Source organism: Aptenodytes patagonicus, chromosome 2 (genome assembly GCF_965638725.1).
Source record: "Aptenodytes patagonicus chromosome 2, bAptPat1.pri.cur, whole genome shotgun sequence".
NCBI classification, from domain to species: domain Eukaryota; kingdom Metazoa; phylum Chordata; class Aves; order Sphenisciformes; family Spheniscidae; genus Aptenodytes; species Aptenodytes patagonicus.
Window position 1 is genome coordinate 33078812 of NC_134950.1, and position 25941 is coordinate 33104752.

Here is a 25941-nt window from a genome sequence, read left to right on the forward strand (position 1 = left end):
TTACTGACATGCTTACCTCTGTTGATGTGTAGCAGCTACCTCATGCAATGCAATGAATTCCATGAATATTCATAGTATCACCCACATACCCACCTGCCTTTGTCTTCCTAAAGTCTGTTGCGTCATTGATGCTATTTATCTCCATCTCCAGTCATTTTCTCAGAAATAGCCCTCAAGATGGTAAGATTCATGAGTCTTACCTAATTCTGAGAAAATTGCGGAGTTGTTCCAACTCTTCTTTAGGCATTTTGATATCTCAAATTCATAGTCTTTCCCTAAGACCAGCTGCTGAATAAAACTGCAACTGCTCTAGCTACTTGCAGCTGTATTTTCAGTCAGCCATTGTCTGGCCAAGTATAATGGAGGTAATTTCATATTTCATTTCTGTTTGCTTTTAAGACCATTGTAAACATAGTGGTCATTTGAAGAACAATACTGTCTTCACAGTGATGGAAAGATGCAAAAGCATGTTTTAAGCCTTTTTCTTAGTTGAGATAATATGCTCTGTGCAAAAGCTTTTCTGTGCTTTCAGTCAACTATAGCTTCTACTAACAGGCTAGTGGAAAGAAAATAAGTTATTGTTAACACCAGAATAATGAATAAATCACTGAGCAGAATAAAGAGAAAGATCATGTTTTCCCATGTTACACAAACCAAGAAAGATTAAGTTTATGGGTATAGCTATGCTGGGATTCAGTATCAGAGTATTTGTGTTTGATTTCCACTGCAGAAATCAATATACTGCTTAGAAACATGGTGTGTTTCTTTTTTAATAATTCATTTTTGTTTACACTCCAGATCTGTACATCATCTTATGCTGGGCGTAGGATTTTCGAGGTACAAAATGCATACAGGGCTCTTCAGCAAGCTGGAATACTTAGTTGATTTCTTGGTTTTGTCCTGCCTTTAAGTCCGTTGGAAAATAGTCTGAAATGTGGTGGAAAAAAGGAGAGATACAGGCTACACCTACACCCTGGAAAGCAATTATCTTCGATTTAGAAACCTCTTGCCTTTCTCTCTTTGCCTGGAGAATCCTTAGAAGGCTACAGGTAAAATACTAATTGACTGCATGGTGGTCCCCCTGTGTTACAGGACAGGGTAAAGCAGGGATCCCCTTCCAGTGTAGCTAATTATTCTCCTCCAAACTAAGAAAAATCTAATTTCTCTCGGAAAGGAGTAAAATGGGAAGATGAAAAAATATTCCCTATATTTTATTGGTCCAAATAAAAAGAGAGGAATTTTTCCAGTATTAAAACACAGAAAAAAAATCCAGTTTTCCATATAGTCTGGGACAGTGCTCCATACTTACAGTAGTAAGCAGTAGCATCTCTGGGTGACCTGTGCTAGCTAGGAGGGTTTCCATGTGGCAGCTTTTCACCCCGGGCCAGAAGCTTTGAAAATACAAAGTGTGCATGAGTATTCATTTCCAGTGAGTCAGAAGAGCCACTCTACTTCTGAGATCCCTCATGGAGAAAGACCCTCTCCTTAGGGGAAGGACTACTCTTTGGCTGGCGACTGCCAAGAACAGGAGCTGGCTTGTGCAGGCCAGGAAGGCACATCTGTACGTCCGTTGTGTAATACTGTGGAGCATGTCTGTTAAAACAGACATCTTCAAGAGTTACGCTGCTTAAACTGGGAAGAAATAGAATAATTTGGGAACTATAGACAAGCAAACTGTACTTTTGCGGGGTGACTCTGCCTTCATGCTGGTGTTTGAGTAGGGGGTGGGTGAGTAGGGTTCAGAGAGTTGGGGAGCTGCTGGTCTGGACGAACAGAAGAACTTTGTCCAAGAAATTTCTCTTCTTTGCCAACAAATTCAAAGTTTCTTGCCTGCCTCTCTTTTTTTGAAAGAACTGATGAGCTTCTTGAAGATGTAGCAGATAGCAGACACCACTACCAGGTGAAATCAAACACCTGTGGGGCTCACAGTCGTGGGATGTTACGGATACCAGAAGTTTGCATTGGCCTCAAAAAGTGATCAGACATACTAATAAAAGAAAATATCCATCAGGGATGTTAAATGTACTATGTAATTCTTGCTCAGGCAGCTTCAGAAGTGCGTATTGTTGGAGGCTGGAGAAGCATCGCTATGTGCCTGTACTGTTCTTATACTAATTTTTGAGCATCTGTCACTGCCCACCAGCAGTGGCCAAGTACTGGGCCAAACGAGTACTTGGTCTCACCCAGTGCAGCTGCTCTTGCAAGTGAAGGTTCAAAAGATGCAGAATTAATCAAACCTGCAAGACATCATTTTTGCAGTTAGGTACTTGCTTAATTCAGAGGGAAACAGTAGGAGTAATCTGGAAAAGCTTGAAAAATCGGTCAATGTGTTGGGGAGCCCTGCTCAGAGCTACAGGACAGGCCCACAAGTCCTGCCCACACCCTTCCCTTCCTATCCGCCTTTGGAGGAGGTCTCGGTGCAGAGGTGCAGCAAAGGGAGGGAGGTGGCTGAGTGGCTCTGGGAGTCAGCCTCAGCATCGTGGCAGCTGACTGGATTTACCCAGTGCCTCCTGGAGGAGAGAGGGAATCAAGTCTGCTTTAATACTCACAAAAACCCCCAAGGACTAATTGGGATGTAGTAGAAAAAGACAGGAGCAGCCAGCCTGGCTGCAGGAAGAGTGGGGAGCTACGACATGGGAAGCCTTGGCCAGAAGAACCTGTGGCGCTGGGGGAAAAAGAGCCAGAGTTTGGTGCAGGACTAAGTGCCAGCTTTGCCTTGATTCCGGGGTCTGCAGGGACCTGCTTAGCCATGGTGGCTCTGCCCTCTGCACCGGCTGAGCCGAGCTCACAGTGAGCTGGAGCCCCCGTAGCTGTGCTACAGCAGCCGAGCGCTTGCACTGGCGTGTCCTGGGACTCCCAGCATGGAGTTGCTTGGCTGGGGAGATCCTGTTTTCAAGCTGGCTGAGCTCAGCCGGCCCTGAGCCCAGGCTAGGGAGCTTAAGGCTGTTTGGGTACATCCTTTGACATGTGCTGCAAGAGCCAGCAGATGCCTTGGGCAATGCAAAGAACCAAAGAACCAAAGATGTAGCCAAGACCGCTTGCTACATCTATGAGCATTAAACAGGCCTCAGCACGGAGGCCGAATGGTGCAAACAGCCCGTGTCTCAGTCACAGTGTCCAAGCAGCACAGCTGCGTGCAGGCTGCCTGGTAGGAACATGGGACTCCCCAGCCCTGCCCAGGACGTGCCAGGCACAGCAGCAGCTTGCACTGGCAAAAAGTGTGCCTGGCAACACTGTAAACTCTCCATGTTCAAGAGCTCTGGAAGAAGATGTGTGAGTTATCAATTTCTTGGTAAAATTATTAGGTAGGGAAGAATGATATTAGGTGGCTCTTCTATTTTTATTGTTTCCTCCTAGTCTTCCACAACTAGGTAGCTTTGAAAGAAAAAAAAAAAATCTCTGTTCAGCCTTGATGTGGAGAGACTGGCAACCTTGGATAACCATAAAAATAATGGGAAATAATGAGGAAGAATCTCTCCAATTTCAATGTTGTAAATTCCAGCTTGGTTTGCTGATGAGATGTATCACAGCTACGGAGGTAGCCTCCTGAGAGAACAGACATGACTGCCTGCCTTCAAAAGTCATCATGACTCCTTTAATAGAAAAATACTAACTTTTTTAAAACTAGTCCAAGCATTTGATTATTGCATAAAGCAGGAGGGTAAAAATGCACTGGAAAATAAAAAAAGTAGTACAATTTCTACAGTCAGCTCTACTATGGAGCCAACAGCTGGCCAGGACACACAGATAATGCCCAAGGCTGATGATCTGCTGTGAGCTGGGGCACACAGGGCCACACATCCACACAGCCGTGTCAGTTCTGGAGAGCATCTTGGATGGCTCCAGAGTACAGCTCCCAGGACATCCTGTGACCCCGTGCACAGCACTCCTTCCCACAGGACCCCTCCTGAGGTCCCAGGGCTGGGGGGTAACTCAAAGCAGAAGCGGCACCCCCAACTTTGCCCTTATGTTCCCCCAACTCGAGTGCTGCTGCCACATTTTCTGCTGTCTCCCAGTGGCAGCTGGCAGCGTCCTCCTTCCCTGCAGCACCCAGGGCATGCCTTCTCCTTCCCCTAGAGCTCTGCTGCAGGCTGTGGCTGGGCAGGCAGGGACCTGTGCTGACACACCATGCTGGGTCTGGTCAGGCTGCCTCCAGCATTGGTAGGGTGTCCTAGGAGCATGGCACAAGGAAAACTGAGCTGGCCCTTCATGGGGACATCTAAAGGTCTAACAGAAACTGTTAATTCAGGCACAGGCTGTGTTTTGTGATCAAGCAGCTATGCTGCTTCCAAACCTGTCCCTGGAGGCAGAAGATGTGCATTTATCCAGTGCTTCTCCCGTGCTAATACCTGTCAGGGATAATCTGCAATCTGGGTAACTGGTTCGTGGTTCACTGAGAGCTGTTCATATGCCACAGCGCTCTACCAGTTTTTTCATCATTTGCAAATGTGTAAGTGTAAAACAGTTCAGGAAGGGAAGTTGCTGCTGAGTCTGGTTGCTTCTGCTGTGAGCGTCTCCCTTTCCCAGCCTGCTCAAAATCCAGCTGAAAAGCAGTGAGGTTTTCCTGCTTCCATCCTGCACTCAGGAGGGCTGGTTCAGACTGGGAGTAGGAACCAGCTCCTAAACTCCAGACTAACAGAGCAGCTAATTTGAACCTGTTTATTCATATGGCTACCCTATCCTTTAGCTTATACAATGCCTGCCCAGTGCTGTATTCTTAAGGAAATCTAGCCAAAGTAATGAATTTTGCCCAAAGAAAAAGTATTATCTTTTATGTTGCATATAAGCCCAAATCCAGATTTTAGGGCAAGTGTAGAACATCAGTCTCCACGATGCTCTAAAGCAGGATTTCAGGATAGAACACAGCTTGACAGGCTTTTCTAAGTAAAACTTACCAGCTGTAGTTGCCTGTTAAATAATCAGAGCTTGCCCTCTTCTGGTCACGAGCAGTTGTACATGGGGATTTTTTGTGAACTTCTGTGAACCCGTGGAAATTATTATCTAAAAGACTCTGGCAAATTTTATATTTTAAGAGTTAATGTTTTTAAAATGTATTTTATTATGGTGTACTTGTTTTCCAAAGTTTGTTTAAAAGTCTGTTGCAACTATAATAGCTAAAAGAAATTTAAGTTGAAGCTTGGCTGTTTCCTCACATCACACTTGTCTGGGCTGTATCTTGGATAATGCCTTTCATGTCCTCCATCTTCAGGAGCTGCCCAGGAGCTTCCTTTTCTGGAACCCATTTGATCAAAGCCAACCTGTTATGGTAGGAAGATGTTTTCCAGCAGCTATTTACTGCCACCCAAAAGAAAGGGGGCATGGCATCACATTGTAAAGTTGAAGAAGGTGAATGTTTCCCTAAGTAAATTATCAACTATATGCATTCCTATGGTCTTTGTGGACATTTGAATAGAAAAAGGAACCTCCATTAATTTCCCCAGAAGAAAAGTTAAAGCTCAGATGCTATCAGAGCATGAGCGTAACACTGAAGTTATAAATGGCTGAAGCACAGGCATTTTATTGTACATTGGAGAACCCCCTAATCCATGGGGAGTCCATAGCATATTCTGGTTTCTGCTGCTCACAGAGCTATGGGTTACATTTACATATATACTGTAGGCTGGATTTTAGGCTCCTCTGTCTTATGCCCTAGTTCCAAGTATTGGGGTGGGGGTGGAGAAAGTGTTCGGGGTTTTTCAGGGGATGGAGCTTCAAGGGTGACCATCCTCTCTCCTCTGCTGGCAGATGAAGTCTGCTTTTCAAATGCGAGAGATATTTCATGGTTCATTTAGCTCCTGATCTGTTGATGGTTTTTGATGCTAGCTTTTCTTGTTCTCCCCTATACTTCTGACGTTGCCTATATCATGTCCTCGGTCTTTCTTCTGAGCTGGCCGCTGTGTATTATCTGTTGCTTTCTAGACATGTTTGAAGTTTCAGTAATGCAGATATTCTCATAGTCATGAGAGTTTCTGATGGTGGTGGTGCAATAGCTGTAATTCTGGCTACTCCTTGTTCCATACAAAAATATCAGCCCTGTTTGATCTTACAGCTATCCGTGGTCGTGCCACTCACGTTACAGTGGAATTAAGCCTGAAAATGTCTGGACTCAGTCTTCAGATTTCGGAGCTACCATCTACCTTACATAAAGACCTAGTGTAAACTGTGCAGCAGACTAAATGGATATCCTTCAGAGGAAATCCTTGCAATCCCTCGTGTGTTTAGAGATGATCACCATTATTAAGACTGACCACTGCATGGCACTATTGCACCAGCATCACTGCGGCACCAGCCCTGAGGCATGGGAAAGATTATCTAAAATTCTCCCATTACCTCCCTCGCAGTATCCCTTCTGCTGTGTGAACGGCTGCCTCCTTCCGCTGCTGAAATAGGCGCAGGATGGGGCATGTGCTGCAAGATGGAAGTAGGGCCTGCCTCTTCCCATGCAATCCTCTCTTCTCTCCACCAAAATCCTGCTGAGAGGGTTTGATCCGACATGATGAGATCTAACAGTTGGATGAGAAAGAAGGTGTTCATGCTGCTCTAAATGTAGGTTTTAAACCATGTCTCTCTCCCTCTGGGAGACGAGTGAGAAGTACTTTTCTCCATATGGTTTAAGTTGCTGGGAGTAAAGCTCTTTCCCCCACTAATCACAGAGCCCATCCCTCTGAAAGGACTGCTGAAAGGCAGACAGGCAGACGACTCTGCGTGTGTGCGTAGCACGTTGCTGCACATCAGTGACATGTTTGGGGATTCTGGAGTGAAGGAACAGAGAGAAATTGCTATTTGGCTATAGAAGGGTTAGGATTTTGTTCCAGTCATTCAGAAAAACCACCTCCACGTGACAAGAAGTGTGATAACAAAGGGAAAAAAAGGCATTGTTTTCAAGTTCTGGATCAGTGATGGGTTTAAACCCTACACCCAAGCCTCCTGACTTTGGAAATGTCTGACTTGGTTTGAGCATAAATTTTGTGTGGCTTCAGTAGGACCACGTGAACTGTGACAGTTTTGAATTGTTCCTGTTTGATTACTCAGGCAGTCTCCTCGTGGCAGCCTTGACGTAACTGGTGGGTTAGCTAACAGGAAACCCAGCCCTACCCACCCTCGGAGGGGCAGCCCTGGGACCTGCAGAGGCCACAGGTCAGAAGCGCCTTTCTTGGTGTGCTGCACAGCTCTGCCCTGCTGCTGAGCCGTCATATACCTCAGTGAGAGGAGGGAGCATCTGCGTGGTGCAATGCCGGAGCTCCAGGCTCCCTCCCGTCCTTTGGGAGGTTTCAGGCAGCCTACGGAAAATGCTCTGCATTGCAGTGCCAGCTGCTCAAAGCTCATGGCATGTAGTTGGGCATCTACAGTTAATCGAAGAGGGGGCCCAATTTTTCTAATCTAAAAGTCCTGAGCACTCCGTTTGTCGTGAATTAAAAAATAAATAATAAAATGAACTCCAGACCCACAACTGTTAAAAGATCCAAGTGAACAGGAGCAGAGCATGGGCTGTGACATAGGTCTACAGCGCTCACACTGTCTTGCTCTTCACTCATTTCCCTGGTGCAGTCTTGGTACCTGTGGAGAAGCATTTCCCAGGCAATGCCCGGGTCTGTGCTGGGGTGGACATGTGCCAGGGACCATCCCAACTGGCACTTTGGATGTGGACACCCTCGTCTGTGGGGGAAGAAAGTTTAGCCCCATGGAGGCAAGGCAGGCTGCCCTCCTTGGCCTCAGCATCAGAGCTCTGCCCTTGGCCTGTTCTCCGAGCAAGCGTAGCCAGCAAGACAAACGGGAAAAGGGCTTGATGCACGACCAGAGCTTGTGAAGTCAATGGACAGGGAAAACTCTAAGTGACTTGCCATTGGGAAATGAAACCAAAATCCAGGAGCCCTCAAACCAAGATCCTGGACCTTAAATTGAAATACAAGCTTGACTGAATGACATATTTTACTGGGGCTTAAAGCAATATACAAACTTTGAAGCCTTGGGAACATTGAAACTCATGACATCCAGATTCAAAGTTTGCTATTTGGCTTCTCTACCAGGTTTACTTCTGGTAATTTTGCCAGAAAGACAAGGAATTTAGGCAAGGAAATCCAGCTGCCATAACAAGTTGGAGTACTCCTCTCATTCTGTGGTACAGAGCTCATTGCACACAGAGCTGAGCTTGCAGCCTTGCGCTTGGATCAGCTTCTGCTAGTTTTTGACTGCGGGCCAAGTCTTCCTGGGACATAACTTGGCTCTGAAATAAAATAGGCTGCATGGGTCAGAAACTGAGTGTTGCAGATCTGGAGCTTTTGGCCCATCTCTCCGAAAGAGCAAGTAAATAATGCCACTTTCATGACTTCAAATCAGAAAACTAATCCTAGAGGTAACTTTCGATCACCTGTCCAGTTTTAAATGTGGTCAGACCCAATTTTATATCTCAGCTCTGCAGCTCAGCAGTTTCCCTAGCAATTTTGTGGTTTTCAATAAATCCTGTAAATGAATTCCTTTTACCCTGAAAATCAGTGTGTTAACAGCCAGAATCTTGCTGCAGCTATTGATGTATGTGCCCAGAGCTACATTATTCACTTTTCTTTCCCCAAATTCCTTTTTTTCCCCAATATTGAGTCAGGATTAAGGGGTGCATGTGCATGTGTGTGTAGCTAGTTATCTTTTTTAATCAACCCAGTGCTAGAGGTCACATTTATAGGCTCAGTTTATATGATAATCTTTAAAAACAACCAGCCTAAGCACTGGAAAACGCATAGCAGGGGTTAGTCCTGTGTTAGCAGAGAAATAGGCTTGGTTTATTAACAGTTCTCATTTAAGTCTCATTTCCGTGCTTTTAGGACTACATTAGGTTTTCACCTCACATGGGCACATGTCAGAAAAGTAATGGAGCAAGAGAAGAGACAAGCCCTTTTTCAGTTCACAGAACCCCAATTCTTTATTAATCACAGCTTGCTCACAATGACATACAGGAAAATAGCACTAATGAAGAGTAGAATATGCAGGCAGCAACCTCCAGGGGGGTAGGGACAACTTCAAAACTGCAGCTATTTTGGGGACGATGTGTTAGGTTTGGTGATACTGTACTTGGCACAAGCACCCTGTCTAGTCATTCCTCCTGCTTCAGCCCTCTTAGTCCTAGATGTCTGTCACTAGGTAGGGTTGGCTAACACTGAAGAGTAAAATTCATGACGAATGGAAGTCAGCAGTGTCAAAAAAAAAGGTAACAACTGGCTCATGGGTTCCAGATGAAATATTCGGTAGCCTCTTGTACTATTACACATGTAATGTGGTAGCATCAGATAAGTGTCATAGGTCATGGCATCTACAGATAAAGCCACTTGATGCTTTTAGTTGCTCCATCAATAAATTTTCAGGTGGTGAATTAAGCTCACTTTACAATTAGCATTTGTATGGCTGTCTGGCATCATCAGAATTTGTCACAGCTTGATGGTTACAATGTGCGTCTTAAATTTGCCTCAAACTGATCCCACTTGCTTTCATTCTGTTGCACAGCTGTATTTGTTGCCTCTCACTTCAAAAAGCAGAAGCAACAAGTACTGCACGTGGCGATTTAACCTCAATTATATAGCACACTACAGAGTCCTGTAGTCTAAGTTGCACTTGAAGAAACTACATTTTAAGAGGCTTTTGTCTTGGACAGCTGAACGTGAAGTCACAAAACCTGTGATCTAGTCACTGTTTTAACAAAGCTTATTGATGGCAAAGCAGTCTAGGTTATTAGGCAATGACTGGTCTCTAGCACCATAGAACTACTACTGACCTCGTGGTGGGTTGGAATGAAAGTCGCAGGGAATGGAATTAGACGTGAGGTGCTTCAAATGAACAGACCCAGCAAATTCAACTGAGTGGAAATAGACAACATCAGAAGCCTGTTACAGGACATGTAAGATTATGAAATAACTTGCATAATGCAATACTTGTATTTTTTAACAAAAATGTAAGTATTTACAAAGTAAGATCCAAGTTTTTTAAACATCAAGCAAATCATTCTGCAAAGAGACCGCATTGGTTTTTTATTTTTGTTTCTTTTTTAAAGTTTTTTATTGAGTTCTTGATTTTTTTTTTTAAACCATGTCATACATTTCCCATACTGATATCGCATGATCCATAATAATATAGGCAGGGGGAGTTTACTAATGGTGGGGATGGGTCACATCCACCATTGCTGTTTTCAGCCAGACAGTTCCACCTGGAGCTCCTTGTTTCTACGGACCTCTGCAGCATGCCTCTCCTGGAAAACATCAAGAAGGGAAAAATCAAAACTCTTTCTCATTCTGCCTGCCCAGGGAGGCTCCTGGTGACAACCCATTTAGGTTGTGCCTTTGATGCTTGTGCAAAACTTGTTTCACAGCACAACTGTCTTTAAAGGATGCAACTCAGGAGAGGTGTCCCACCAGACCAGCCTGAGGCATGTCCGATGCTTACATTCTACTTATGCTCTGGAGCTCGGTCTTTTATCTGATATGGCCTTATAATCCTCAGCACCTCACAGAGTTTCATTTTAAAGGCCCACATAGAGAGGTGCTGCTTGCAGCATAAAATGTGCCATGTGCTCACATTTGCCCTTCGAATTCCTAGATGTTAAACTAAATATAGGGAAGGATGAGTGGGCTTGAATTAATTCCTTGCACACTGTATGCAGAAGAAGTGTTAGTTACTGTGTTATCTGTAGCATTTAGGAACCATAAATAAAGGTCCAAGAATTTAGTTCCGTCAAGACGGGTCAATCTGAACATCTCAAACATCGCCTTAGACCAAACGATGAAGCTAGCTGTCGTCTCCATTCTTTCTCTGGCTGTGATGGAGAAGGGACACAGTTACCAAAAGTCAATGCTAGGCTCTTCTCTCCACTTTCAGCCATGTTTTCTTCCCTTTCACAAAAGCAGTCATAACTAATTTAGACTTATTTGAGCCACTGTATATTCAGATACTTCTGTGGAAATGGGCCTGTGGTCAGGAACAACAGCTGTCGAATTTAGGAATGTTCTACTTGGGGTGTTTATAAAACTATTATTTTTGGCAGCTTCTGGCTTTTAGGGTTTTTGGTTTATGCCTCTTTCCTTTCAACTGTCAAACTATCAGACTTTTATTTCTTGTGTCTGATCACTGAAAAAAACTCCAGACAACCAAATGACAAGCACAAGCTCACTACAGAAGCAAACATCCATCCCTAGCTGACTTCAGTTTAAGACGCTCCCTAGGTATTTCCATGCATTAGAGGGTCTTTTACAGTCAAAAATTCACTGAAGTAAACACTTATCTTTTTATTGTCTGAGTTGGACTATGGATCACAGGCCAAGATGGCTTATTGCATCAACTGACTCTGTAAATCACAGTTTCTTATAAGATCCATAATTCTGGATGCTAGATTTTATATGGGTCTTGTTCCTTGCTCCTGTTAACTGCAGTATACAGAAGTTATCTTTGATTGTAGGAACTTCTAGACACCAAAACCTCGGGGCGTCCACAGTTCTGTGTAACTTTTGAAGATTTGGACCCAGATATCTCACTTCTTCTTTTTCTGCATATTCAGGGTTTACTTTTGTGTTGGCAAACTGTGTAGTCATGCAATTTTTAATTACTGGTGTGTACAAATGTTCCCAAATGAATTATTGTCATTTTTGTTCAGAAGCCTTCTTTGGATTTCATGCATATATGCCATCATATTGCTGTGGAAACGGGGCTTAGCAGTCTGTTAACATTAACCTAGGACAGAGAGACGCTTCAGCTGTCCTTCTGATTTCCTTTTGGGCCTCAAGGATGGCTAATTGACTTTTCCCTTTGTTTTCATAAGCTTTGGGATATGCGCCTGCAAACTAATCTAATGCAAAAACATCAAGTAATCTGGGTACAGTTCTTAAGATCAAGAATGATCCTTTGGTTTCTGTTGTTTCTTTCCTGCTCCCCAAGACTTTTTTCTCCGACAAAGAAGCAGAGGTGCTTATGGAGAAGATCTCATTGAAAACCACTGAGAGCTATTTTCTTTGTTAGTCAATTCACTAACATATTAGAAAGTTCATCATTGAGAGAAACAAGTGATCACTTATGCAGAACTAATTAATTTTTTCTTAACACTTCTAAATCTTTATTCACATGTTTCCCTCTCTTGTGTGGAAGGGTTGTTTTGGAGAAAGGCACACTTAGTCTGCATGGTGGGGTTTGTGATTTACCTGTTTCCTCTGACTGTACCAAAGATCTCCAAAAGAAAATGTACTCTCTTTAGTTGCAAGACTTATGGAAGAACAGGACACTTTTGATGTACAGGAAATATTTTTTCCCCATATTTTTTCATCTTTCTCCTCTGAGAAACCAAGAACTACAGACACAAGACAACTGTTTGATCTGTTCAATGACTTTTCTTAAAAGTCGAAATCTAAACACAAGCGACCCTTCATTTGTTCACAGCACTTCTTAAAAGCTAGAAAATCAACCTTTCTCTGGAGACAGTCCAGCGAAGGGCCATGATGATTAAGGAACTGGAACATCTCCCAGTCTCTCCTATGAGGAAAGGCCGAGAGAACTGGGACTGTTCAGCCTGGAGAAGGGAGGGCTTAAAGGGAGGATCTTATATAAATACCTGAAGGAGGGTGCAAAGAGGACAGAGCCAGGCTCTTCTCAGTGGTGCCCAGTGACAGGACCAGAGGCAATGGGCACACGCTGAAACACAGGAGGTTCCCTCTGAACATCAGGAAACACTTTTTCACTGTGAGGGTGACCGAGCACTGGCACAGGTTGCCCAGGGAGGTTGTGGAGTCTCCATCCCTGGAGATATTCAAAAGCCATCTGCACATGGTCCTGGACAGCCTGCTCTGGGTCACCCTGCTTGAGCAGGGGGGTTGGACCAGATGATCTCCAGAGGCCTGTTCCAACCTCAACCATTCTGTGATTGTGTGGTTATGGATGTTTACTCTTTTTCAAAAGTGAGTGGTGGTTTAGATACGCATCAGGGGCTCTGATTTAAAAATTGCTCAACTGTAGCAACTAAGATAGGAGCTACCCACAACATCTCTTCAAAATATTGATTAGATTTTCCTTTCTAGTCTAGGGTGAGGAGTGATAGTGTGGTTACCTTTTCTTGGAGACGTTCAATAAGAGCAGCTAAATTAGCTTCACGGTTTTCTTTGATCTGTTCCATTTTCAGTATCAGCTTTTCCTCTGCCATTTTGCTGAAGTTATTGTTCTCCTCCAAAGCCTTTTGAAGCACTTCTCGCTCATGTTCTCTCTTCTCTGCCAGATGTTTCAGCACCTGGGCCTCCTGGGACTGGAAACAGAGAGACATGCAGCTGAAATGAAATACTCATGTGGAGCAAAAAAAATCTCATAGGGCAACAGTTCACTGAGTTTGGAAACTGCATAAAGTTTGTTGCTTAGTTGTTACATGCACAGTTTGGAAAGATCACTTCTCTGTGTAAACCAGATTAGCTTCAGTAACAGGGGCTTAGAGACACTGGCTAAATGTGAGGTATGCGTGTGAGGCAGCAGCAGAGAAGCATCCGAAGCACTTCTGTTAACAAGAAATGCTGTCATGGTTACTGCCCTGGGTTGTCTGGGTTACTGCAGTGGTTGCTCAACCTCTGTCAGCTGCAGTCTTTTAGCTATGAGCATTTTATTTGTAGAGATACGGGATTGGGGGCTGAAGGTATGAACAGTGTTAAAAAGGAAGTTGCCGACACAGGAGAGGTGCATTTTTCACCTAGGCTGGACTATCCTTTAATGTGCTTGAATAGTTAATAACAGGCTTTGAAGTTTACTGTTGTGAAGGACAGACAGAATCAATTCAGACAATGTTTTTTTCCCATGATATTTATGTTTGGCTTCATCTCACTGATTAGGAAGGGAAAAAAGGGTTTTATTCTATAGAAAATAAAAAAAAAGCTATTTTTAGTTAAAAATTCAAATTTTGCAAGAAGATGAAAACTGCAAGTAGGAATTAAATGGATGCAGCCTATGCGCAATACTATGTTATTCTTCTTTGTAAACTCATTGCTCAGAATCATAAGCTTTGTTATTTATTTTAAATCAAATTACTAACACGAAACCACTAATACTAGGAGAGAAGCCAAAGAAGTTGCAGCATTGGGTCCATCCTCCAGGCAAGTCTAATTGAAAAGGCAATATGTTACAGAGGGGTTATTTGGAAATGATAAACAACATTGTACGCTTCTGGATAAAATAAATTAGAGGGCGCATGAGAAGCAAACAGAAAACAGGGAATGAAATATGGCTCCAGGAAACTAAGTGTTTATTTCAGTGCAGATCACAATACACTGTTAGCATTGTTATCCATAAAAATAAATTAGTTTAAGGCCTAAATTAAAGGGCTTAACCAATAATTACAATTAGTGATAATGAATCCTATTAAATTATATCGTGTGGCTTTAAATGGAGTGAAAAAGGCTGCAATTCTTTTACATGAGTGAGATCCAAGTTGGAGGAGAAAACAAGTATTTTAACGAAGGTAAGATACACATAAAGCCAAATGCACTGATGAGGCAAATTAAGCAGATTCTAGAAAAGTCTGCAAAGGCCAGGCAGAACACCTTGCAGCAAGACACTGGAGTAAAACATATCTAGCTTTGAAAGGCTGTAATGGCTTGCTTGAGATCAGAGGAAAAAACTACTTTCATCAGTCTTGGTTACTTAATGCATTTGCTTTCACCTCTGGCCTGGTTGCAGTTAAGGGTTCATTTCTCAAACTGTGATCCCTGGAGCACTTGCTGATGGGAATGGTCTACTGAAATGGTTGGTACCTTACAAAGGCTCTTCCTTGCTCTTACCTCCATTACAGCTTATGCTGAACAGAGAGTAATAGAGCAAGCATTTTTCAGATCTTTGACTCAGAGAAAATAACTGTTGTGCAGGCCAAAAGATGTTGCAAATGGGAACAAAAAGTCCCCAGACAGGCACAGCCAAGAGAAGAGGGAGTTTCACTGGTGGAGAATGGAAGGAGGATGAGCCAAAGGGAAAAAGAGCTGGGCAAAGAAGGAATTTTGTAGACTAATTGAAAAATCATAAAAGCCCCATAAGTTTAACAAAAACATCAATAATTTTAATAATCATATAATAAAAATAGGTTATTTTGAAGCAAAATACTTGATTCCAGATACTTAGCATTTAACATTTCTTTAACTGTAGGCTATTTTAAAATGTAAAAAAGTTATTTTGAAAGATTTGGTGCAATGTAAAACTGAAATAATTGAACATCTTCATCTTGTTTTACTATTTTTGGACCAATTTGAGTGGCTCAGTTTGACCAGTGCTTGTGAAGTTATTCTGCATTTTCTGTTTAATTTACTGTTCAATGGCAACCTTTCATCTAATTTTGGAAAAGTTATTGTCATTAAATTTTGGTTGCTGATAGGAATTTTGTGAACCCTTTGCTTAAGTTATCTAAAAGTAACTTTGATAATCTAAGAATCTATTTCCCTTCCTGTTGGGAGTTTGAATAGAAAAGATACTATGATACTAATTGTAATGGCCTTTCCCATGAAACGTTTAAGAAGTGACTTGTTAATTTGGATGGCTAACGTTTCATGGCATTAAATACGTATATATACTGTGTTATAAAATCAAGCACTTTCAGATAACAGACATTTCCAAGGACATATCCAGGGCCCATGGAGATGCTGTAATAAAAAGTAAGATCTGGACTGTGCCTATAAGCAGCATTTTTGAAAAGAACATTGGCTTTCAACAGGAGGTAGCAAAATGCCTTTGAGACTTTGGGGCACTTGCCCATTTTTCAGGATTTGTTTTCTTCTCTTCTGGAAGAGAACTGCCTTCTGGAACTACTTATTATCATAAATCCAGGAGAACAGTGAAAAATTAGAGTTCCATATAAAAGTACACACAGTTCTGGAGGCTACGCTGGCAGACATCGCATTCAAAAGTAATTTGTCCACTAATGCATGATAATGAAGAAAATCCTTATAGACTAATTCAGTATTTACTGAATGCAAATTGCACTGGCACCAGTAGGAGTCTGAATGAAAGCTAAACCAGGCCTCAGGAACTGACTGCACACTCCAATGCGATTTTCCTTCATGATATACCTTAAATGGCATTCCTTTTCCTCACTCAAAATGTTCAAGGTACCCAGGACTGGTTCAAAATACAGGCACCCTCCTCCCTGCCACAAAACATTCATGGGGCAGAGTCTCATTTAAACTGACGTCCCTCTTCCAATGCCATTGTACCCCAGCTGTGAGTCTGCCTGTTTCCCTGGTGTTCAGACCATTTTTGAAATCCCCTTAGGACAATTTTGGAAGGTGGTTGGTATGTTTTTGTACTGGATTGTCAAACAACTTTCTGTTTCCAACACATTTGGCAAAAGAACTTGGCCACCCTGTCTGTTCGAAAGTCTACTACACATCCAGAAATGGCTAAATGAATGACCCAGATACCTAGTGGGCCTGGGATTAACAGACTCCCTTTGTTGTTTGTGTTGGCTTTTAACTGCTATGTTTGGACTCCCGTGGTCTTGACACAGGATTCCAACATACATAGGAAGTTTTTATTCCAAGTTTATCTTCAACATTGTATTGTTTGAAGTGCTGGAAAGGATATTTTGAAATCCGTGATAGTTGATATTCTAACACACTTGTAAATGGCTTATGGTAAGTGCTTCTTGTACAGCTATTGTAAGAAAATGAGTAAAAAAGGTTGGAAATGGGATGAAAGATAAAGAAGATTAATAAGGAGAGAAAATTATGGAATGGTGGAGAAAAGAAGAAACAATACTCAAGAGGGAATATTCAGAAGACTTCTTAAATATAACAAGGCTTAATCAATGAAGCTACAGCACATCTAATGCTAGGTGTGGAGGATAAAAATGTTGTAAAACATTCCTGGTACAGACACTTTTGCTCCTAGAAATGTACTACTGTGCTAAAAACTTCTATGTCATATTTCTAAAGGATCATGTGCACCCCCAGTTTTCAGAGATTAGTGTTTCAAAAGGAAATCCACATCTCATATTTAGCTGGCCAGAGATAGATGCAGACAACTAAACATTCACTTTATGAGCAAAATTGTTTATGGAAACTGGCTTTGGAGATAGATAGACATATTTTTTAATCATTACTCACAGGAAGAAAATTCTATTTATCTGAGTAACAGGTGCTTTATTTTCTCACATTTATCTATTTTTGATGTGTACATCCAAATATTGAAGTCATTTATGCAGAGATAAAATTAAAGGATTACTTTTAAGCAAGAAATGGGCTCAGACAACTGCTTTTAAACTAGGAATTTCAGCTTGAATGCATTCACCCGACCATCTTAGTTACTAGGATGTATGAGGCACACTACCAGCCATGAGAACTCTGATTTCGTAACACATTCATTCACTGGCTGGATTTTTTAAAATTAAATTGTTCAGCAGAAGCTGCATTAACCTTGGTATTCTTCAGTGTATTGTGTATTTAAGAGATAGTATTAATGGAGCAGAATGTGAAGACAGGATTAAAGGCTCCTACTGCAACATAAATGCCAAGGTGAAGCCTAGGTATTAGTCAGAAAGAAATGGTGAGTTGAAGTAGTGATGTTTTCAGAGGAAGTAATTGAGGTTGGGATTTTTCCATGTAAAAGCAAGGGAATGGACTCAAGTTAGACCTCGCTCATGGCACTGGCTTCCTCAAATCTCTGTATGATAACATGCTATTCCTCACTGGGAATACTATTATTTGTATTACATTAGCACCTGTTCTGGCTGTTGTGAGGACTCACTGTCCCAGGCAGTGTGCAAATATACAGGGAGAGGCAGTTCCTCTCCCAGAGTGATGACAGTCTAAAGAGACATGAAGAAGAGGGGGATGATCCTGCTCCATGGAGTCACAGAGCAGAGGAGTGAAACGGCCATGTGGCAGGAGAGCCAGAGACATCTGAACTATAACCGTAGGTGAAGTCCTGCTTCTACTGAAACTAGATGGTGCAAAATTTTGCTTGAATTTAGATGAGAATCCTTTTTTTTTGTCCAGTCTGCCAAGGGACCTTTGGGTCAGGGCTAGTAAAAACATGAAGTAGAGTAAAAAAAAAATAAAGAGCCCATCCACAATGTGATTCCAGAAAACTCACTGTCTCTTCCTCAGCTGGCACAAAATTGCTGCTCTCAGGGTTGTGACCCATGGGGGTGAACAAGGCATGTTGGAGGGATGCAAGCGGTATCACCTGAGCCCTCTACCTGATGTTCCCCTACCTGCTCATGAGGCATTTCTTGATCTGCTGCAGTCTGAAGCCTGGCATTTTAAAGTTAATGAAGATCAATGTCAGTTTGTCTTATGATTGCTGCAAAACGGCAAAGCCCACGGTAGACTGTGGAAAGAAGCTTTGCCAGCATTGCGATATATGCTGTCTCTGCTCACGACTCCACATGCTCCAAGACAGACCCTGGTGCCTAACACCAAACCTTCTCCCAGCTGGTAGCAAACACCTTCCCATGGGCACATATCCCATAGGCTTACGCTTTTTGGATGAGGAACTGTGGAGTGGCTTGCAGTTTTGGTTATCTTCTGTAAACATTAGGGGTGAAGCACCATGTATGGAAACACTATGGTGTAAATCAAAACGGGGCAGAAACACATGGTTCCAGTGCTGATTCCACACATATTGCTAGGACCTTTACACAGAAAAGCATTTCATGCTGTATTCCCTCTCCGCACAAGCACAGCCAAGGGCCAACAGTAACAGAAAGGGAGATGAGTAGATGGGCAAGACAGGAGGCAAATGCCTTGGGCAGTGCCCGTCCTCCCTCCCAGCCTGCTCGCTTACAAATTACAGGAAACCAAGGAGGGGAATAGGAATGAGTTGGAAGAACAAAGAAAGCTCCACTTTTGCCAGGGAAGGTGCTGATCCCTTCTCTGCCTCTCCTCTTGCCTGGAGCGGCAGTTTTGTAGGTCCCGCACAATTTCTAGGAGGGGGCATTTGTCCCCCAGCTCCGCCATCTTCCCCGCCTTGGGGAAGCCTTTTCCCCCAACAGCCTGCTGTACTGTGCGGTAACGCATGGGTGGCTTTTTCAATGCCAAAGGAGAGACGGATCAAGAGTATTAGGAAGTGCCTCTGGGCAGGCTGTGGGGCTGGCTCAAAGGGGCGGCGAGTTGGGTGCTGAAGCCCGATGCAGAGTGCGGCCACAATGCTGGCAGAGATGCCCTGGGCTGCCTGCCTGCTGCAGGGAGCACAGCAAGCCTTGCCCAGTCTAGGCTGCACCGGGGGCTTATTTTGCAGCATTTCATAGTAATGGTATTAAAAACTCATGTAGCTATAAGTCTATATCCAACAGCATGAAAGTTAAAAATTATGACTGTTCTCCTGCATTCTTTGTGGCGCTAAGCACTAGGGACGAGCCTGATTCAATTTCATCCCAATAGAAAGCCATTAAGAGGATTTAATTACATACGATTCTCTCCCATAATCCAAAGTCTAGTAGAAATGTGTGTCCCTTTAGTGTTTCATTTTTATGCTAGTAAGTTGAACATGGGCAATAAAGATATATAATTCAACATATGGCTCTTGAAGTCTGTACATCAAGTGTAATAATAGCTGAACATTCAAGGCCAATGGATAAAAATTGATAAATGTTAAAGGTTCTGTGAGGAATAAACTTCTGCTGCTTACAATGTCACTGTGCTCTAATTTCTTAAGTGGTAAGGATGAAAAGATCTTTCCGATTATCCACAAAGGTGGGAAAATATAGCACACATATGCCAAAAAAATAATGGGATTATAACGACATGTTTTAAAGAGGATTCTATAAATGGAAAGGACAAATCTGTAACTAGCCCAAATGGGTCTCGCTGTGTGGTGCAAAAGGAAAAAATGCCTCAGGTGAAACTCTCGGTCTGGTCTGAGAGTATGAGGTTACAGTGACTGTCAAGTGAGGTAGAGAAAGAGGGTGAGAAAAAGAAAGAGCCCTGTAAAAGCTTATAAGGGAATCAACAAGAATGATGACAGGAAACAGCATAAGCAGGAGACTGCGGAAGTGCATGTATTGCTGTATGTGTTCTCATGAGTTTGAAAATTTATTAATGAACACTGCCTAATTAACGGAGCAGAACCTAATTCCTAAACAGTGTGAAATCAATCAGTATTTGTTCTGAAAAGGCAATTCTCATCCATTAGTTATACTTGATTTTAATTAGAACTGTGCTGGAAGGACACAATCTAGAATGGTCATGCCTGACAGCTGTTGTACATAGATTGAAAAGTATGATAACAAATGCCATGCTGGATGTCAGAAAGTCTGTCTGGTTTGTCTAGCAGCAGAAAGTGGAAGATGCTTAGGGAGAGTGTAGATGAAATTGGGCAACTCTGCCTGGTCATTTCCTTGAGAGAGAGAGATATATAGCTCCCTAGCTTTCAGGAGTCACCAAGTTACGTATTTTCTGAGCCAGAGGCTGCATTCATATAATAATTTCGTACAAGGTAGTGCTCTATCAATTTTGCTATTATATTTTTGAAATAAATAATATTTTAATAATCTCTAAATAGCCTGTGATAACAAATACAGCTTGATTAAACAATACATGAAAAGGTGATTCCCTCCCTCTGTTTTGAAATTGCTGTCTGATGATTTCATTGAGTGTTTCTTTCCCTTTGGATTGTGTGAAACAGAATATAATTGTTCCTATTCATCTTCTCATTACCATTCATGACTTTGTAGACTTCTATCTTATCTTCCATCTGTTGTCTCTTTCCAAGCTGAAAAGTGGACTATTTAATTTATCTTCTTATGGAAGATGTTCTGTTCCTCTGATTGCTTTTTTATCCTTCTCTGCAATATACTCTTTTTCAGGCCAAAAATGAAGGCAATAGTTGAGATGTGGGAGCACCAGGGATTTTAACAGTTAGGTAATGAAGTTTTCCGCTCTGTTCTTTGTTCCTTTCCCAGCAATTGCTGCTGCAATGCTAATATGGAGGATCTTGTCTATTAAAAGAACTCAGTTATATGTTCATTCAAAATGAATATAGTACCAAGGGGAAGAAATGGCAGGTGTCTGTATTGCTATCACTGATTACCAGTTTACTGCATAATGAGTTTTTCTTTAGGAAGAAATGAATAGTAACAAAATAAATGAAATTAAATCTTTGCGACGTTAAATTTATATTTCCCACTAAGTATAATATCAGGCTTCTTAACTGCTGCCATTTCATTCTGTCCATATCTTTACTTGAGCATTTGTACTCAGTACAGAGGCACTTCACGGATCGAGTCTTTGGGGCATATCATCATTTGCGTGTGTGAAAGCTCATACTTCTGGGCAGGTGCTAGTGCAAATGCATACTCCTTTCACATACAGTCATGTCCTTTTACTGAAACGAATATTCTGGCAGAAATATTTCTTTGAAAGAAGCAATAGTGCTAATGTGTGTGCATTAGAAGCAGAGAGTCTGTGTTAGCAAGGCAGCAGAAATGGCAAATGTGGCAACACTTCAGGGTTCACCTAAATGAATTGTTCAAATTAGTGAGGTCCAGAATAGTCAGGTTTCACTGCAAATCAAAACTGAGTGCCAGGTTTTAAGGACCTGTCAGTAATCCAGATCTGCTGACTCCAATGGATTCACATCTCACCACACACCAGTATAAACACTCCACTGGGTTTCTTGGAAGCAACCCTGGTCTGGGGTGCTATCTGTGGCATATCTGCTGTCCCTCCCTGGACTTCTGTATACACTTTTGTCTGTATCTGGAAACAATTATGTAAATGCCAGTTTTAGTAACAAATCACATTGTTTAAGAGATAAATTAAAGGCTTAGAGACATCTAAGCTTGTTTCATTTTTAGATATGCTCTACCAGGGACTCCATGAGCAGGTGGAAGGGGTTTCTAACTCCAATTTAACTGGTGTAGGCAGATTTGCCACAAAATAACATTGATTGCGTGGTTGAAGGACACAGAAAGTCCTTCTATGGCTCCTGAGGCTTCTCTGGCTTCTGTGGCTCTCCTCTTGTGCCATACCAAAAGGAAACATGGAATAACCAGGACAATATATTACCACATCTTGAATTTTCTGTGGCCATTGCAGACAGCCATGACTTTCCTGAAATGGTGCAACACAGCATAAACACTGGGCCCATACAGAACACTGCTAATTTTCAGACTGGCAATTCAGGCTGGCAATGGTGTGTCATTGGCTTTGCTTGTCATCCTCTGACTTACCTGATCTGGAACTTTGCCTTTTATCTTCTGGAAAAAAAAAAGGCAATCTGAGCTAGCTCTGAGTTAGAGCAAATAAAGACCTCTTCAACACATCAGTCATGATGAAAGCCAAATAAACAGTTAACGTGGACTTCCTGTTGCATGCACCCTGCATTTGTGCTAACCTTTGTGAAGAAGGTGTAACAACCCTTCCAAACCCTATGTGACAAACTTATTGATTATGAAACAGGGTTTTACCACTAAGGGTAAGGTCATAAAGGGAAGACTTAGTCTGTAGATAACCCCACAAGACCAACTTCCAGCACTATTGAGACTGTCTGCTAGAAATGCCTCTCCTTAGCAGCTGTGCTATGCTAGCATCTCCATCCAAGTGTGTGGTGAGTGATCCAGAATGCTCTTTATTCAGGGCTGGCATGCTTCCATACTGCATAAATAAGACATTTTAGCTGCCTCAGGCAGGCCTTGTGCGTAATTTCCATGGGCACTACAAGGAGTCAAGATTGTACATCCATCTCTTAAACTTAGACACCAGAAGAATTGCACTGGTTTTCAGCAACTATTATAGATGCTCTGAATGAACTACTTACACTCACACAGTAAGCATGTGTATTTGAACCCACTTGGGCCTCCTGTCCAAAGCTATCTGTATTTTGTGATGTATACTTCCCAATCATCAAAACCAGTGAGGTTTGTTTGCAAGCTGCTGAAAGAAAATAAACTCATTTTTTCTTTAAACATGTTACTAATTTTTGTCCATGCAGGCCACTGTGATTCAGTGATGGCAATGGAAAACACATCAACGGACAGGAAACGTGGCTGTTATTCTGTACACCAAGTCAGGTTTAATTACTAGCATTTTTTTAAGGAAAGATACCTTTCTCCTCTCCTCGGCAGCCTCCAGCTTTTTCTGGATCTCCTCAAGAGAGAGTTCTTTCTTCTTTGGAGAAGCTAAAGTTCGTGGTGCTTCTGAGACCGGAGATGGCGGCTTTAGGATCAGTTCAAAGGCCTGGCCCGAGGCACGTTTGTTGATTTGTTTCACTTCCATGTCTGCACAATAAAGTGAGAAATGCTAAGCCCTTCAATACCTCAGCGGTATTGAGGAGAGAAGCAGCACAGACGTTAGTGTAGGATCAGAAGTACAGACAAAAGATTTAGCATCTTTGCCTTGGGCATTTTAAACGCAATGGCAGATTATGGGCTGAAAACTGTTCTCAGGAGAAGTACATTCCATTTTATCTGTAATAGCTTAATTATACTTTAATCTCATAAAGATAAAAATGTACAGCAGTTTTGGAAGCTTATTGGGGTTCTGTGTCATTTCACACCCCCTGCGAGCAGTGCCCAAGCTGATTAATTTTTTAAGCATGCCTTCATCTTTTCTTGGTTTCCTTGGGAATTATGTCAGCTGTGAAGAGCTGTAATTTTCAAATGGGTAGCAGGAAAAGTACAGCTCAGTATGAGAGGGCTAGCTTTAAGAGTTTAGTTAGCTGCTATTAGGAACAATAGCCAGCATCACGGGTAATACACAATCAATAGAAGGTAATAGCCAAAGCCAGCAAATGAATTGTTAAATCAGCAAAACATCCACTGACTAACATTATGGACTGGGATGGTGAACTGAGTCATTTCCCAGCAGTAGCACATTATCTGACCTGCAGGATGATTTCCAGTGAAAGTCACTCACCATCATATTTATAGATGTTCATGTTGCGAGGTTCAGGGTAAAAACAGGAGCAGATCAGAGAGAGCATGGACAGCTCCTTCATCTTTTCCTTGTAAGCTGAAACGAGAGACCTTGTTAGCACGCTTCACTTCCCCAGCTCCTCCTTAGTGAATCTCTGACTGAGGTGACTGGCTGGGGACCAGCAAATCTGCTCCATCATCCACCTGGCAGATTTCTCTAGAATATTTACTTTCAACTATTTCTTCTGAACATTGAGCCTTTATAAAATCACGCGAGATGCTCAGTACTGCAGAGACTGCTTCTGATCTCCTACATTACCTCAGCCTTGGGTGTAATGCAGACAGTCCTCTCTGGTTTATAGAAAGTTAATCTGGCTACCAGGAACTGTATTTAGCATTGGAAGAGTGCCATGACTCCACTCTCTCCTGGCAGGTGGAGAGACATGAAGCTCTTACAAATTCTCTGACGTATCCAAATGCAATTGAGAACAGCTCTGAAACGCTGCCCATGTGTTGCCATAGGCAGATGCTAAAGACATTATCTGTTACAAATGAAAATGTCATCCAGATAATTAAAAATAAAAGCAGAAATGAGGATATATTTATCAAATCCTTTGCATAATGTCCTTAATATGCGCAACTACTTGAAACAAAGCTTTTCCTTCCTCACTTACTGGCCAAAATACGTTGCTTCCATACTCACATCTAGTGCGTATCAGCTGATGCAATAAATACCCTTGTAATTTACCTTTATGGTGTTACCTTTACTGACCTTGTAATGCCTATAGGCCCCAGTCATGGACTGAGGAGGGGCTGGTCTAGAAATGGTGATATCAATACCTAACCATTAAATGATATTCTGCATTCACCCTTTCTAATTGCTATCACCCATAAGTAGAAAAATAGTCTTGTATCTGGTCGCTTGGCAGTTTAATGACAGAGCTCAGACTAGAGCCAGCTCCTGAGTCCTGGTGTCCTAGCCACTGCCCACACTGCATAAAATATGTATGTTGAGGGGGGATTGCTTCAAAATTCATCTTGGCACACACAAATCCCTGCTACTATCAAAATCATATCTGCAGAGGCAGACACACATTTGCTGCCAGCATGTGAAAAGATTGCTTAAAATATAACTGTGGCTTCAAGTATTGTTCTTAACAGATTAGACCAAATTAATCCTTGATGTTACTAAAGGAAAATCAGACAGCCCTTTGATCTTCAAATTGTGGATACATACGAAATTGTCATTCAGTCTTTCTCATGGCTGTTCTTGTGCTTTTTGAACTTGATTTTCCTACTGAGAAAGGCCCCCAAGGTTGAGCCTTTGGGTACTGCTCAAAATGGTGGTATTTGAATGATCCATCAGTTCAGAAATGGATTTCTAACTGCCAGTGGATGATTAATTATCTAATTAAGCTTTGCATGGGGGCCTCTAATAATGGACCCTAAATAACCCACCTAAAGGACATATAGCTTTTCAGAAACCATTGGTGAAAGCCAGCACCTCAGGTCAAGAGCGTACTGAAGATTTTGCTTTCTGTGAACTGAGGTTGTCAAGGAAGCTTGAACTTGACAAGTTTTTTGGTTTGAAACGTAAGTACCAACTTGCAAGGAATAACACAAAAATCCTGTGAAGAGACAAATCATGTCCAACTGATGTCTGTTAATAGTCAAACATAATGATATGTTCATTTAGGCCTCCATCCAACAAAGCATTTAGCCGCATGCATAATTCTATGCACACAGGTGTGGTTGTCCAGACTGTCCTTTGAGGAGGGCTTGCCCAGCCAGCTGCCCACACCACCAAAATTGCATCCTTTTCAGCAGGGAGGTTGTGGCGTGGGAGTACACGAGACCCTGCATGCTGCCTGGGAGGCTGCTAAACATACAGAAAATGGATGCTGGCTTGCGTGTTAAAGACATGGCCATTGATGACACAAGCTGAAAGCTAAACGTTCTTGTACAAGGTCTGCTGAATCACTGCTACAATGTATAACTTGCAATACCTTCACAGAAAGAGGCATGCAAAGCAGCATCCTAGGAATCCTGCCTTTTGGGGCCTTTGTTATTATTTTTTACCTTTGCCTGACATTGAATATGTGTTG

General features: G+C 42.2%; 1 protein-coding gene across 1 annotated transcript in view; it reads right to left on the reverse strand.

Annotated features, from left to right (window-relative positions):
• Positions 1–8895: 8895 nt before the first annotated feature.
• Positions 8896–25941, reverse strand: part of STMN2 (stathmin 2) — a 43321-nt gene continuing 26275 nt past the window's right edge. The window contains exons 2-5 of the mRNA XM_076329510.1: positions 23838–23933; positions 23028–23200; positions 13070–13261; positions 8896–10231 (exon numbers count right to left, since the gene is read on the reverse strand). Of these exons, the coding sequence (XP_076185625.1) occupies positions 10172–10231; positions 13070–13261; positions 23028–23200; positions 23838–23933 (521 nt within the window). The 3' untranslated portion in view covers positions 8896–10171. The remainder of the gene's footprint in view (positions 10232–13069; positions 13262–23027; positions 23201–23837; positions 23934–25941) is intronic.